Source organism: Meriones unguiculatus, chromosome 11, assembly GCF_030254825.1.
Source record: "Meriones unguiculatus strain TT.TT164.6M chromosome 11, Bangor_MerUng_6.1, whole genome shotgun sequence".
In the NCBI taxonomy this organism is placed as follows: domain Eukaryota; kingdom Metazoa; phylum Chordata; class Mammalia; order Rodentia; family Muridae; genus Meriones; species Meriones unguiculatus.
Window position 1 is genome coordinate 51,061,238 of NC_083359.1, and position 16,978 is coordinate 51,078,215.

At 41.8% G+C, this 16,978-nt stretch overlaps 1 protein-coding gene across 2 annotated transcripts in view; it reads right to left on the reverse strand.

Annotated features, from left to right (window-relative positions):
* Positions 1 to 16,978, reverse strand: part of Parn (poly(A)-specific ribonuclease) — a 154,116-nt gene that overhangs the window by 56,670 nt on the left and 80,468 nt on the right. The window contains exon 22 of one of the 2 annotated variants that reach the window (XM_060364211.1): positions 9,217 to 9,772. The exons of the other annotated variant lie outside the window; for it this stretch is intronic. Within the exon in view, the coding sequence (XP_060220194.1) occupies positions 9,588 to 9,772 (185 nt within the window). The 3' untranslated portion in view covers positions 9,217 to 9,587. Of the gene's footprint in view, positions 1 to 9,216; positions 9,773 to 16,978 lie in introns of those variants that run through there. 2 annotated transcript variants of the gene reach the window in all.

The following is a 16,978-nucleotide window of genomic DNA, read 5'->3' on the forward strand; positions in this document are numbered from 1 at the left end:
ATCTAGCTAGTTACCTAGCTAGTCTCTAGCTATATGTTTATTCATTTTTTTAATGTTTAAAAATTTCTATTTAAAGCACTGCATCTATGTGTAAAATGCAGCTTTAAAAAAATAAAGTAGAAGCTGAAGAGATGGCTCAGTGATTCACAGCAGTGGCTGATCCTCCAGGAGACCCAGGTTGGGTTTGCAGCACCCGCATGGTGGTTCACAACCATCTGTTCAACTCCAGCGCTATGGGATCTGATGCCCTCTTCTTCCCTCCACTGACAGAAGGTTCCTGAAGTTCTCCAGCATCACATCATGGTACAGCTTCCTCTCGGTGGCATCCAGTAGCTCCAGCTTCTCCTCACTGAAGACCATAGCCACATCCCTGAACGTCACTGCCTCCTGTAACCTGGTCATGGTTCTCTTCTTCTCTTTGAGACAAGGCACGGCTCTGGCAAGCAAGCACTTAAGGCTTCAGGTCACTGGCCTTAAACTCACAGTGATTATCCTGTCTCAGTCTTTCAAGTGCTAAGATTATAGGAGTAAGTCACCATATTTGACATTAAAAAAGTTTCTGTTTTTATTTTATTTTTTTAAATAAAAGGCAATTCCAGGAATGGTAGCTCACACCTTTAATGCTAGCACTCCAGAGGTAGAAGCAGGTGGATCTCTGTAAGTCTGAGGCCAGCCTGATGTAATAAGTTCCAAGACAGCCAGGGCTATATATAGAGACTCTGTCTCAAAAACACTGAGAACCCTGTTACACTTATTTTTCTATAACTGTGTTTGTTTCTGCTTCTCTCTTAACCCAGCTATCACATAAATGACTCTTATATACATTTATAATAAGCCTCACAATATAATAACTGAGCAGATAGTACTCTATTTTTAACTCTCTAAGCTAATTTGGTTTCCTCCCTTGTTACATCCCAGATATACTTGCACTTTCTTGCTCCAGCTCCTTTTTCCTGATGTTACCTGGCTGTCTCCCATGGCTGAATCCCCTCCCCTAACTCCTCCTCCCCTGGCTGGCAGGAAATTCAGCCCTATTCTCTCCCCTGCTCAGTGATCAGCTGTAAGCTGCTTTACTGAGAGACATATTAGCAGACCATTGGGAAGCAGAGTTTATATAACTTAAGACAGAAGATTGTCAGAACAAGGAAAGCAACCAGATATGGGGGTACAGAAATCAGCATTTGAATTACACAATAACCTTATACCTACAGAACATCAAGTTCTGCCGTTGTTTCTCCCTGGTAAGAAACAGAGTCATATGCCCATAGTGATGTGTCCTATAACAAGGAGGCAGAAAAGTCACTGTTTCTATTTACTGATCATGTTGCTGAGGGCTGAACCCAGGGCTTTGTTAAAGATAGGCAAATACTCTACTACTGGGTGCCATACCCTTCCGTTCTGAATAATTTTTTTTTGACACAGTCTCATTCTGTACCCCAGGCCTTGAACTCATGATATAGCGAAGACAGACCTTCAGGATCCTGCTGTCCTGATCACCTGGGTGCTGGGAATACAATTATGAGCCAACACACCTGGCTTAAAACAATTAAAAAAACCAACAGTTATAGCTCAACAAAGAAAATTGAGAATTTAGTTGATGACTTCTGGCTGGACTGGAGTTGGGGAAGAACTCAGTTTTCTTTAAGAGCCACCCACTTGGAATATGACCATAAATAAGTACATGGGCAACACAAACTGGACTTGTGTATTTGGGGTGATGGTACAAGGGTGGGAGGGTAGACCTAGGAAAAAATAGGAAGCTAGTGTAATGGAGCACATTGTATGAAATTCCCAAATAATTAACATAAATACTATGTTGGGGGAAGATTTACCAAATTGGAGCTGCAGGTAATCCTCAGTACTAAATATTTGCCTGTCATGTACAATCCCTAGGTGGGATTCCCAGCACCCCACATTAAAAAGCAAAAACAAAACAAAACCTATATTGGAGGTGGAGAAAAGTCTTTATTTATTGTAAATGTGGCTTACTGCTTAACCATTAAAACTTTTTTCCTTGGCCATGAATAAATCTATTGTCTTTAAATGTTATGATAAACAATAACACAACTCAATTCCCAATCCCTTTTCACATGAAAGGATATATGAGTGATGCACATTTTAGTCTAAACTCCATCCAACACATAAAGATAGACATCAAGTGGAAAGCATGTCATGACACTATCTCTCAGCATGGTTAGCGTTTCAGGCTCACAAGGTACATGGCTCTCCTCCTCGGGGGAATGTGAACCTCACCACTGCTAACCACATCTGCTGACAGGGCAGGGACATGCTCAGAGGACAGCACAGCAAAGCAGATTGTGTAAAGAGTTTCACCAAACAAACTAAAGTGTGCTATACAAAAAGAAATAATGATTAAGCTTTATGATTAAAATAAAAAGATCAGAGATGATCTTTAAATTCCTTGAATTATTTGATAAAATTTATGATCTCTTAAAAAAAAAAAACACATGCAAAGAGAAAGACAATTAGTGATGAAGACAAATGGAGAAACCCAGAAACCCAGAGTCAGGTAATTTTCTTCCTTTTTGTCTAAAATAGAGGCTGGTTTTGAGTCCTCAACCCTCATGCAACAACTCCCCAAGTGCTGGCATACAGACGTTACAGTCCTGTGGCTACCATGTCTGGCTGTACTTGGCTTGGTGACTTATTATTCTGCTTTTCAAAAGCCCACAGAAACTCTGTGCTATAAATGGACACCTGGTTTGCAGGTATACACCTGGCATCCCAGCATTTGGGAAGGTAGAAGCAGGAGGAGCAGAAGTTCAAAGCCATTGGCTATGCAGTGAGTTCAAGGCCAGCCAGGGCTATATAAGACCCTGTCTCAAAAAAGTCAAGACCAAAACAACCTGGGAGCTGGGATAGATCACCAATGTCAAAGGTTCTGAATTCTGTCTAATAGGATAGCCCAGTTATAAATCATTACCCTTTAAAGAGTCTTACAGTCAAAATTCCCATTCTCCTATTACCTCTAATGCTCAACCCTAAGGCATTAGCTTCTTATGAGCTGACACATAGGATCCCATCCAAGGTCTCGCTGTGTGTGAATGTGAAAGGTCAAGAATAAGATAGACTGGTCTGCTTTATGGACAGTTTACACTCCAGCACCCTTAATGATATGCTGCTTTCACAAAGAATAAGGAAAGCATCTGTACAGACCAACATGCACCTGAGCACACTGCTGAGAAACCAAAACACAATCTATGTAACACTTTTGTAAAAATAACAATTAATAATAACAACAATAATAGGTCATTGGAATAATAACAAAAAAATAGGTCAGTGGAAGAGTGCTTGTCTTCCTAGTGTGCATCAGGTCTTCACTCTGATCCCAAAGCAAAGACAGTTACGTGGAAAGCACTCAAGAAGCCTGTAGATTCCTACACTCAGAGAATAACTAATAAGCAATAAAGCACACACGATGTAAGCTTGAGTCACTGAGTTCAAATAATGACAAAAGTATGAGATAAAATAGAGCCCAAAACATGAGTCAAAAATATTTTTTGGCTCTTTTCCAGCTACTGAATTATGAAGGTAAGAAGATTCAAGTGGAAATCCATGAGCCTAAAGGTTCAATGCAGCAAAAACACACTATAAATAACTCTGAAAGCCTTCAAGGCTAAAAAGTAAGTGATGTTACCCCTTTTCTGAAAGTTATACATTAAAAAGCTATTAGTCATATATATATATAAAAAAAAAGGCAGCTTGAATTGTCACTTGGCTGAAGACTTGAGTGCCAGGTCTCTACCAAGCATGAGACTCAATTACGTTTTGCCCATTTGCAGATGGTACAGCTACAGCTTTAGCCTATTTTAAAAAGAAGAAAGATGGCCACAGAAACATTCACCAGTCAGTATGGCATAGCCCTAGGATATGCTTCAAAAAAATAAGGGAGAGAAAATGGGAACATAGAAAATGGCCAGGGTGGCCCAACAGTAGGCTAAGAAGGGATGACCATAGGATCCATTAGGTCCTTTTTAGTAGAGCTTTAAATTTCAGCCACAAGCTGGCATGGTGGCACATGGCTGTAATCCCAGCACTTAAGAAGGCAGAGGCACTGTGAGTTTGAGGCCAAGCTGGTCTACAAAGTGAGTCCAAGACAGCCAATGCTACACAAAGAAGCCCTATCTCAAACAACCAGGGGGAAAAAAAATATATATATATATATATATATATAGAGAGAGAGAGAGAGAGAGAGAGAAATGAGCAGAGAGCTTAGTCAGTCAAGCAGTCAAGTTTTTTGCCTGTGTCTTAGTGTTCTATTGCTATAAAGAGTCACCATGACCTTGGCAACTCTTATAAAGAAAAAAAATTTCAATTGGGGTTGGCTTACAGGTTCATTACCATCATGGAGGGAAGCACAAAGGCAGACATAGTGCTGGAGAAAGGGCTGAGAGTTCTACATCCAGATTGACAGGCAGCAAGAAGAGAGAGACACTGGGCCTGGCATGCACATTTGAAGCCTCAAAGCCCACCTCCAGTGACACACTTCCTCCCATGAAGCCACACTTACTCCAACAAGGCCATATCCCTTAATCCTTTCAAATAGTGCCACTCTTTGATGACTAAGCATTCAGATATAGGAGCCTATGAGGGACACTTTCATTCAAACAACCACAGCTCCTAAGGATAAAGACTTGAGTTCAATTCCCAAACCCTACTCTAATTTTTCAGATTTTTTTTTTTAATGTATATGGGTATTTTCCATTAGCTTATGTCTGTTGCCCACACACATGCAGTATCTGTGGAGGCCAGAGGAGGATCCTCTGGAACTGGAGTTATAATGGATTATATCCTGCCATGTGGGTACTAGACCCAAGCCCAGTCATCTACAAGAGCAATGAGTGGTCTTAAATGGGGAACTATCTTTCCAGCCCCTGAAACCCATTTTAAAAAAGCAGGGTATAGAGACTGGAGAGATGGCTCAAAGGTTAAAAGCACTAGCTGCTCTTCCAGAGGAGCTAGGTTCAATTCCCAGCACCCACTTGATGGCTCACAACTGTCTATAACTCTTGTTCTAGGGGATCTGGCATCCTCAAACAGACAGACATGCAGATAAAACACCAATACACATTAAAAAATTAAAACTTAAAAATAAGGCTGGTTGTAGTAGTGGGTACTTGTAATTCCAGCCCTAGTGAGGCAGAGACAGACAGACAGACCCCTGTCCAGCTAGTATAGCCTAATCAGTGGATTCCAGTCTTAAAAAGTGAGGGGACAGGTGCCTGAGGACTGACATTTGACACTGTCTTTTGGCCTACATATGCATGTGTACATATGGTACATGAACCCATATACACATGGACACAAGCACACACAAGAACATTTGGCCAAACCATCTTCCCAGAAGCAGCAGACCCTTCTTTGGCCCACCCCTGCCTGGCATAGTGTTCCTGGTCTAGTCTACCTGTTGACAGTACTGTACTTAACCTTCAATGCTTCTCGGCTCTCAGGTGCTTCTGCAGCCAGGAAGAATGGCAAATGTGACCCCTGAACGTGGAATGTAGGAGGACTGCTGTAGGTGTGAGCCTGGACTATATAGTTTCCATTACACAGTAAGACCCTGCCTAAAGGACAGATACACAGACAGACAGAGCACACACACACACACACACACACACATTTGTTGCTACTATGTATACTTTCACAAGCCTAACGTATCTGCTTTTCTTTCTCATACAGAAGAACAAAGTTAAAAGTATCCTACAGAATACAGAAGCAGTCCCTCTGCCTTCCCAATCCCACACTCAAGATCAGTTAAGATAAAGTCTAAGTTTTGGCTCACAGATGGATAGGATGTGGCTCCCAGGAACTTTCAGACTCAAGATGCAGAGTTCCTACAATGGGAAACACCACACATCCCCAAACTCATCCCACAGCTGGTTCTCTGAAGCAAACATGCTCTGGGTTACAAATCCCCTGAAGCCAGTCCGCCAGCCTGACAGGAATGTGATATGTGGCAAGATATGCCTGGTGGCACATCCCAGCACTTGGGAGGCAGACAGGGAGATCTCTGAAACCAGCCTGGTCTACATAGTGAGTTCCAGGACAGCCAAGATTACACAGAGAAACCCTGTTTTAAAAAACCAAAACAACAATAATAATAACATTCTTGAATAAGTGTGTGGGACCACTAGACACGAGTTTACACCAACAAAGAAAGATCAAATATACAAAAGAGCTGAGCAAGAAGTGAAGATATGTAAGCAAGTAAAAACAAGGAAAACAACACTAATACTACAGAAAGATATGCAGCCTGGATGTCATATGCACCACATTAAAAAAAGAAAACAAAACAAACAAACAAAACCAAACAGAGTGCTTAAAAATGAGGCTTGAATTCAGAGCACTGCAAGAGAGAAAAGAAAAAGAACCACACAAAACTGGGGTATCCAAAATTAGAGAGCCTAAAGGCCAGAGGACTGGGCCCTCTTTAAGGTCTCCTCTCTCCCTAGCCTGCTCCACAAAAGGTATTAAACAACTACAAGTTCCATAAACAGTAAAGATGAGTCAAAACACCATTTACTACTACACAGACAATGTCACTCCAATAAAAGAAAGTCAAGTTAGTGGTTTAAATGAGAAATGCCCCCACAGGCTTATATGCTTGAACACTTGTTCTCAGCTGGTGCTACTGTTTGTAGAGGTTGTAGATCCTTTAAATGGAGCTATGATGAAGGAACTGAGTCACTGGGGTGGGGTTGGTCCAGTTCTCTCTGCTTCCTGACTTTGGATGTAATGTGACCAGCAGACTTCCTGCTATTGTCCCAAGCCTTCCCCTGGATGGAAAACACCCCCCAACTGTGAAACAGAATAAACCTTTTCTCCCTTAAGTTGCTTTTGTCAGGGTGTTTGTCAGAGTTACTATTGCTGTGATGAAGCACCATGAGCAAAGCAACTTGAGGAGGAAAGGGCTTACAATTCCACATCGCTGTTCATTTTAGGAAGTCAGGACTGGAACTCAAACAAGACAGGAACCTAAAGGCAGGAGCTAATGCAGAGGCCATGGAGGGGTGCTGTTTAATGGCTTGCTCCTCATTCTTGCTCAGCCTGCTTTTTTATAGAACCCAAGGCCACCAGCCCAGGGATGGATGGCACCACCCACAATGAGCTGGGTCCTCCCCATCAATCTCTAATTTTAAAAAAGCTCTACAGCCAGACCTTCTGGTAGCATTTTCTCAGCTGAGGTTCCATCTTCTTGGATGACTATAGCTTGTGTAAACGTGACATAAAACTATCCAGGCAGTGACATAATGAAAACATATCTCAAATCCCAAAAACAACTGCACTGGGCAAACATTAAGCAAAAAAGGAAAACCTGAGCATAATGAAGTTATATTATAAAAGTGAAGTCATGACAAAAACATAAAACAAACAACTAAGTAGCATTAGACTACACAAAGCAAAAATTGTCAGAGTTGCAAGAAAACACCAAACCAAAAATTTCACAACCATAGTATGAGTTAGATGTATGGATGTCAATCACAAACAACTAAACAAACAAGACTGCTCAGTAGCTATGGAGGGACTGGAGTCACATTTTTAGCAGGTTTTATTTATCAGACGTACAGAAACCTGTGCTTAAGCAATCAGAAAATGCACTGTCAAAAACACTTGGAATGTTTACAAAAACTAGGGCACACTTCAAAGCTAAACAGATACCACAAACTCAAGATACGGTGCAATTAGAAAAATCTCCACTTTCTGCCTCATTTCTCTTAAGTCAGAGAAGCTAAGAAGCTCCTCCAGCCACGGATATAAAATTAAAACTGCATGGAAGAAGGCAGGGGAGGGGGGAATCTGATGCTGAAAAGGCAAATGCTCACACAGATCATGTGCTGAAGGGACATTTAAAAACAAAGACAGCACAGATAGTGCTGGGCTGTACTCAGTGGCTGAACACTTACCTACATGTGCAAATCCCTGGATTCAACCCCAGGACAGCAAGCAAAGTTAAGAAAGCAGCTAGCTGCATAAGGAAAATCCTGTCCTAGGAGGGCCATATGGATTATAGAGATGAAAATCTCCCTCAGTGGGGAACAGAAATGTCCCAGAACATACAAAGCATAACCCTAACTAGCAAAAATAATTTACATTTGCATTTTTTAGCCTAAGACAATTACAGCACTGCATACTGCAAAAATGTTGATTTCCCAAGATGACTATGTAGTTATAAATTGTTCTGTCCTGGGCTGTTACCAGTATACTATGAAAGAAGCAACAAGCAGGGCCTGGAGAGATGGCTCTGAGGTTACTGCTCTTCCAGAGGTCCTGAGTTCAATTCCCAGCAGCCACAGGGTGGCTCACAACCATCTATAATGAGATCTGGTGCCCTCTTCTGGCGTGTAGGCATATATACAAGCAGAACAATGCATACAAGGTAGGTAGGTATGTAGACAGACAGTCAGACAGACAGATAGATTGATGAGATGAAGTGAGGTAAGGTGAGGTGAGATGAAATGAGATGATGAACTAGATAAGCAACAAGGCCTAAGCCAAGCCTGTGTGCTAAAATACCCCTGGTCCACCCCTGGCAGTTTAATTAACAGATGTTGATTAACAAGTTCACACTCCTGTCCAAACTCAAAATGTTCTTTGCTTCCAGGGCAGTTTCCACTGCTACAGTCTATTCACTCCACCAAGATAAGTGGCAAGCTCAAGCTACAGCCCAACCAGCTTTCAAACTGCTCACGAATATTTCACAGGGGAATGGTCTTCTGATAAAAGTGAAAACCCTAAGAGGAAACAATTTACTAAATAGTCTAATCTGTGCTTACATGTTTCCCAAACAGTATTCAGCTAAAATATCTGAAACAGTATTAAAACTTGAGTTATTGGGCTGGAGGGATGGGTCAGTGGTTAAGAGCTCTACCAGAATAGCCACAAGTACATTCCTCGTCAACTTGACAATCATATCTCCCTATGTCATGATTAATTTCCAAATGAAAACAATAACCAGGTAATAAGTCCTAAACATTATATAACTATCCCACATGCAACCACAGACACATTATACATTTAACCAGCTCATAATTATACCTAAGCATGACATAACTATCAGCTCTGAGATGTACAATAGGAGCATTCTTTTAGTATTTCAAACTTAAATATGATAACCATTGATATCCTCTTAATTGATGTTATATCATGTTAAAGAAATTGAAGAAAGAAAACACAAATATCTGTACAAATGGATTCTTAACAAAATATAATGAAATGCTCATGTCAATTATAGTCTTCTTTGTGTAACTGGTCATGTGATTTTAGATACCTTTATACCTACGTTCCCTCTACTAACCATTCTGTATTTCTTTCCTCTATCTACTGCTGAAATCACCTTTTGATGAGAATTTACACGGGATACAAGTGTCTTCACATCCTTTGCCCATTTGGAGAGATCTTTCCACATACTTCTTCTCCAGATGTCTTTCTCATCAAGTCTCCAATTATGCTCTTTCCAGCTCCCTGCCATTTTGACAATCCATTTGCTATAGCCATGAATCAGTGAACAATCATGTATCTGGCCAATTCTCCTTCCAAACAAAATGTATGACCATGTGTTCTGCATACTATGAGGATTTCCTTTCATCAGTGTCTTTCAGGGTCATCCCAGAAAGGAGTTGTACTGCTGCAGCTGTCCATTTCTGCATACCAAGCAGAGCCTTCAGTAAATCAGGCCTTGTTTTCCTCTTCCTCAGCCGATCATAAGGCACACCCCATGAGGCTACAGGTGTACACTTGGCAACGGATGGCACTGAAACAGGAGTAGAAAACATAGACATTTAAATGGGCAACTTCTTCATGTAACTTGCTTGTGCCTTCAGGGCCTGCTCAGGCATAATCACATACATACCACTTCCACCTAATAGTAGATTGCTGCTGTGCATGTCCTACTGCATGGGTCAGATAACATCCAACTCATGATGGGCAGCTCAGGTCACTTGGTAACTTGGTGGCTCACTGTCCAATGTTCAGTTTTCATAAAGGCCCAATGACATGTCAAAAGCTGTCTTTCAAAGGGAGGAGAGTTGTCTGCAGATGATGGTAGAGCCTTGCTCCAAAGTCCCAAAGTTCTCTTCTGTCATTCACGTATAGAGGCCTGCCAAAGGCTCCAAATAGCATCCATATCTGCCACTGACACCTCAAGTACTATCAGGTCTGCTGGTTCACATGGTTCAAGTGGTAGAGGAGACTGCATAGCAGCCTTTTGAAGAGCCTTCTTCCGTTTCTTGCCCCACACAAAGCTAGCAGGTTTCTAAGTCACTTGGTAGATGGGCTAGAGTAACACATAAAAGTGAGGAATGTACTGTATGCAGGATACAAACAGACACAGTACACACTGTGCTTCTTTCTTGGTGGTGGGGGACCAGATGCCTTTACCCTTCACCTTAAAAGGGTTATCTCCATATGTTCCATACCACTGGAATCCTAAGAATTTCACTGAGGTAGAAGGCCCTTGAATTTTGGTTGGATTTATTTCCCTTTCTCTAATGCTCATATGTGTTATCAATGAGTTCAAAGTGGTTGCTTCCTTCTGTTCACTTGGTCCAATCAGCATAATGTCTCCAATACAGTGAACCAGTATGCTATTTTGTGGAAGAAACAGATGAACAGGATCCCTTCTAAGTTATGACACAGAGCTGGAGAGTTAATTTACCTTGAGGCAAAACTGTAAAGGTATACTGTGGGTCTCACCAACTGAAAAAAAAATTGCTTCTGGTGGTCCTTATGGACAGACACCCAGAAAGGGGCATTTGCTAGATCTGTAGTTCCATACCATGTACCAATAGATGTGTTAATCTGTTCAAGTAAGGCCCACATCTTATACAGCAGCTACAATTGGAGTCCCTACTTGACTGAATTTTCAATAGTCAACTGTCATTCTTCATGATCCACCATCTTCAGCACTGGCCAGATAAGGAGAGTTAAAGGAAGATGTGATGGCAACCATCACCCCTGCATCTTTCAAGTCCTTGATGGTAGCACTAATTTTTGTAATTTTCAGGAATAGGATACTCTCTCTGATTTTTTATGTATATACATTATATATCATATGTTTATGTATATGTGTATACATATGTATACATATGTATACACATACATACATACATATATGTGTTTTATTAGAGTGATTTACAGGTTGTGGTCTAACTAGTCTAACAATGCCGGTCCACATATGGAAGGTCCAAGAATCTAGTAGTTGTTCAGTCCATGAGACTATATGTCTCAGTTGGTCTTCAGTGTAGCCTGGAATCCTGAAGTAGGCTCTAATGTCAGTGAAGGAATGGACTTGCTAGTGAGGTTAAGAGAAAGCAAGAAAAAGATAGAGAGAGAGAGAGAGAAAGAGAGAGAGAGAGAGAGAGAGAGAGAGAGAGAGATAGACCAAGACCTTTCCTCTTCCATATCCTTATTATAAACTTCCAGCAGAAAGTCTGGTCCAGAGTAGACGTACGTCTTCCCACATCAAAAGATCTGGATTAAAGCTGTGTCCTCCCACCTCAAAGGTCTGGATTAGAAGTGGATCTTCCTACTTCAAATGATCTATTTAAGCAAAAACTCTCTCACAGATGTGCCTAGCCACTTTGGGCTTTTAACTCAATTCAGATGTAGTCAAGTTGACAAATTAAGAGTAGCCATCACAGTCCCTTAATTAACTGGCAATCTTCCTGCACAAGAGCTGAGAGAGGGCACCTGCCTGCCAGTCCTGCAGAAAACTCAAATTTGCAGCTCCGCTCCTATGACAAGAGGCAGAGTGACCTCAATTTCCCTAAGTTGCTCTGCCTTCAAAACCACAGGAAGGGCTGGGCAGGGCCTCGTGAGCCTTGGTGGCAGAGTGCTCCCAGCATATACCAGGCCCCTAGCTTCACCCCCAGGATTCAAAATGGAATCCCAAACACCATATACAGGTGGTTTAGACACCCATTTTTCCAGAGGTCTGCTAGTTAATATACTAGAAAAGAAAGAAGGGAAGGGAAGGGAAGGGGAAAGGGAAAGGGAAAGGGAAAAAGGAAAAAAGGGAAAGGGAAAAAGCGAAAAAGGGAAAGGGGAAAAGGGAAAGAGAAAGGCAAAAAGGGAAAGGGAAAGGGAAAGAGAGAAAGGCAAAAGGGGAAAGGGAAAGGGGAAAAGGAAAAAGGAAAGGAAAGGAGAAAGGAAAGGAAAGAAAAGAAAAAGGAAAGTAAAGAAAAGGAAGAAAGGACAGAAGGAAGGAAGGAAAGAGGGAAGAAGGGAGGGAGGGAGGGAGGGAGGCAGGGAGGGAGGGAGGGAGGGAGGGAGGGAGGGAGGGAGGGAGGAAGAATTAAATCTTGCTTCCGTTACATTCTTTGGAGTTTTGAGAAACCTGTACTGAGCTCACAGAACCACTGCTTGGGTAAGGGCACATACAGGGTCATGGTGACTTTTTTTTTTTTTTTAAAGCCAACCCTGTTTATAAGCATCTTATTTCATGTATGTTGTTGACTGACTCATGCCTAAATGGAGCTTGTCTAATGTGGGCATTTTCCTCTGCAAAAGCCTTCTTCTTCCATTTAGGAACTCTAGACAGCACTTCAATACCATGCTTTGGGGCCACATTAAGCAACAAAATCATAGATGAGAAGCATAAAAATTCAAAAAATGTGGCACTAATTAGATGGGGAAAGGCTACTTATTTACAATCTGGTTCAATCTCTATTAAGAGCATGTGCAACAGAGCTTCTCAAATACCCCAATTCTGCACAGGTCTAGAGTTGACTACCAAGGCGTGTGAGAACTGATCTTGAAGGTACAAAAAAATGGGGTCAATTAGGAAGTACAGAATTGTGAGTTGTAAAGGCAGACTGTGTTTTAACACCATGTCCAAATCAGTTTCCCCAAACTGTCAGAGACTAAATCTACAGACCAAGGAAGCCCAACCTCACCTGCTAGCAGATGTCTCTGTAAGCAGGGCATCTCCTATCAGGCTTTTGTTCTGTTTTGTTTTTGCAATGTTGGAGATGGAGCTAGCAAGACACATGATAGGGAAGCCCCCACCACTGAGCTATGCCTCAAGCACCTTCTGGGTGCTTTCCAGCACAGAAAGCAGTTCTAGTCAACAGTAAGCTAGAACCCCACCTGCATTAAGATGGAAGCTCAGCTGCAGAAAGCCATGGGAAGAAAAGTAAAGAAATGCAAGTCATTTTAACAGGGGGTTTTAAGTTTTTTTCATTCAAAGGTCCCAGAAGTGTCATTTTACTCTAAAACAAACTCTGAACCAGGGGTCATGCCAGGCTTCTTTCTCCAGATCCACACCCAGGTTTGGTCCCACAAGTGTATGTAGGTCTGTCTGCTGCCACAGGCCCCAAACACTAAGTTAGTCCATATTACTGAGCATGGATAAGTATTTAGGTAACAAATTCTATTGGAACTTGGACAGGCAGGTGCCTGCCAGCATGGTGTGCCACCTTCTAGTTAGTGAGGTGGAATTAGAATGTAGGAAGCTACATCTGGAGTGAACAGACATTTTTGGTTTAACAACCCAGAAGGACAGCAAACTAAAATATTCAGTTTATATAACAAAGAACATCATCAGTCAAAAAAAAAAAAAAAAAAAAAAAGACAGCTTTCATGAAAACAAGGAACAAGACAGCAGCCTACCACAGAGGACCTCTGAAAGACTCTACCCCGCAGGGTATTAAAGCAGATGCTGAGACCCAGCCAAACTTTGGAGAGAGTGCAGGAAATCTTATGAAAGAAGTGGGAGATAGAAAGACCTGGAAGGGTCTGGAGCTCCAAAAGAACAACAAAACCAAAAAATCTGGGCTCAGGGGTCTTTTCTGAGACTCATACTCCAACCAAGGACCATTCATGGAGATAACCTAGAACCCCTGCATAGATGTAGCCCATGGTAGCTCGGTCTCCAAATGCGCTCCCTAGTAAGGGGAACAGGGACTGTCTCTGATATTAACTCAGTGGCTGGCTCTTTGATCACCTCCCCCTGAGGTGGTGGTGGGGGGAGCCTTACCAGGCCACAGAGGAAACTTATGAAAGACAGTCCTGATGAGACCTGATAGGCTAGGGTCAGATGGAAAGGGAACAGGTCCTCCCCTATCAGTTGACTGGGGAAGGGACATGGGAGGAGATGAGGGAGGGAGGGTACGTGGGATTGAGAGGAGATGAGGGTGTGAGATACAGCTGGGATACAAAGTGAACAAATTGTAATATATAAAAATTATTTTTTAAAAAAGCTCATTTCCTCCAAAGAAAACATAAAAAAAATAGATGAATAAATAAATAGAACGATGAATATGAGCTATGGTAGCTCACGGTTTTAATCCCAATCTCATTGCTCATGGCACAAAATGCATGTTTGCACTCTCTGCCTTCCCTTCCTGCCTCATGTATCTCCCTGGAGCTCAGGGAGGCAGAGGGAGAGACATGTGGATCTCCATGAATTTAAGGCCAGACTTTTCTACAGAACAAATTTTAGTACAGCCAGGGCTACATAGAGAAACCCAGTGTGTGTGGGGTGGGGTATTTAATCCATCCAATGGGATTCCTTTTTTCTCTCTTTTTTCTTTTCTCTCTTTTTTTTCTTTGCTTTCTTTCTCTCTCTCTCTCTCTCTCTCTCTCTCTCTCTCTCTTTCTTTCAGTCTTCTTTGTCAGGGATAATTTTCACAAACTATAAATTAGAAACTGAAGTGCACTGTCACCAATTCTTGAAAGCCATGGCCCATTTATTATGCTGTGTGGCATTTATAGGTGTGGCAGCTTCCTAGATAAATTCAATTTGGCTTCAGTCTAAAGCTATGAACCAGTGTAAATGGAAAAAACAGCTTTCCAGACATTTCCAAATAAACAGAGCCAGTTTAGAATGACCTCTAATGGGTCTGCTCCACAGCATGAAGCACCCTATTGTCCAAGCCTGTTCCCTCATCCAAATGATCAGCCTGATACCCGATGTCTGGGTGAAGCCCAACCTTTAACAAAAAAAAAAAAAAAAAAAAAAAAAAAAGTGGTATTTTATTTTTAAACATGCTGTAGTGAAAAAGAAAAAGAAATAGCAAGGCTTGTAGAAGAGACAAGATTCACAATCTAATTGCTCACGCACCAAATGTAGTTTGCCTTGTCTGCCTTCTCTTCTTGCCTCTTGAATCTTCATACAGGAGGCTGAGCTTAGGCTTTGCCTAGTCTAAGAAACCTTCTCTCTGACTTGTGTCTCCTGAGCTGCCTTCTGTCACAATGCTGGGTCTCTGTGACCTGCAGGTGTTTCAATGATACCATCAACTTAAGAACCTCACAAATATCTTAATTATTTCTCTTGTCAGTGAAGAACACTAAACATGAAGACCTATTACATCTAGCACTATACACTGATAAAATAATATAAAAGGAAGGGCTTATGTTCATTTAAAATATAATTGCGGAATGCATGTCTATACTTTAACCCCAGCACTTGCGAGGCTGTGGCCAGCAGGGTTGTTCTAAATTCATAGCCAACCTGGACTATACAGCAAGGTGGAGGCCAGCCTAAGCTACAGAATGGGGGTCTTCTGTCAGAATAAAAGGAAGGAGGGAAGAAAGAAAAACACACCTGAATTTATTTCTTTTTAATTATGTGTGTGTATAGGTATGTGCACTTGAGTGCAGGTACCAGCAGAGGCCAGAAGAGGGTACCGGCTCCCCTGGAGTGGGAGGAATTATATGCAGGTCCCTGTAAGAGCTGCCAGCAGTCTTACCAGCTGAGCTGTCTCTCCTGCCATGTAAACATGTATAAATGCAGCCTGCTTGTGTATAAGTGATTGAGTCACGGTGTTAATAGGTAATTAAAATTAACGGTGTTAATAGGTAATTAAAATTAACACTGTACTACAAGTAGGTCTTTTTAAAGCCACATAATACTATATAATAATTTCTAACTTACCTATATAATAACAAGAAGAAGAATCTGTAGGGAAATAACTCTCAGCTTCAAAGCATGGCACTATTGTTTCTCTAGCACAGCACCTAGGTCCTGATCTCTGATGCAATCTGCAAATTTTATAAAGTGTAGAGCACCAATTCATACAGAGAAAGGGAAACAGGTATTCCTGCTAGCTGAACAAAATAAATGGAAGCTTATTAAATTGGAAGTAAATTTAAGCCTTAATCTATGAAACAGTTATTTGAAGCTTTTTATAGTAATACCAGCTGAAAACTATGTATTAATATATTGAAATAAGAAGAACACAAGGTGTAGAGTTAAGGTAAATCCTGCTCTCAGTGCTAGGAAGGTGGCCCAGGTGGTAAAGCACCTGCTGCACAAACATGAGAACCTGAATTTGGAACCCCAGCACTCACATAAAAATCAAGGCATGTCAGTTTCACACCATCTTAGTGTTCTGTTGCTGTGAAGAGATGATATGAACAAGGCAACACTTATAAAAGGAAGCACTTAATTGGGGGCTTGCTTATAGTTTTGGAGGGTGGTCCGTGACCATCACAGTGGGAAGCAGACAGACTGAGTGCTCCCACCCTGACTGGCAAGCACAGGAAGAGAGATATTGGACCTGCAGTGGGCAAGCCACCCCAGTGACACATCTCCTCCAACATGGCCCCGCCTCCTAACCTTTCCTAAATAGTTCCCCTAACTGTGGACCAAGCAAGCCAACATATGAGCCTATGGGATGTCATTCTCATCCAAACCACCGTAACAATTATCAATCCCATGGCTGGGGAGGCAGAGACAGCAAATTCTAGGTTCTGTGAAGTCTACCTCAAAAATTAAAATGGAGAACAATTGAGCAACATACCAGATGTCAACCTCTGGCTTCCATATGCACTCGTGCACGTGTGTGTGTGTGTGTGTGTGTGTGTGTGTGTGTGTGTGTGTGTGTTCATGCACACACACATACTTCCCTCACAAGTACCCAGGTCACCATCACTATCAGTTGTCTTCAACCCAGTGTTTGCTGGACATCTACAGCATATAATAAAGTGACAACCATGCTGCCATAGAATTGAAGTG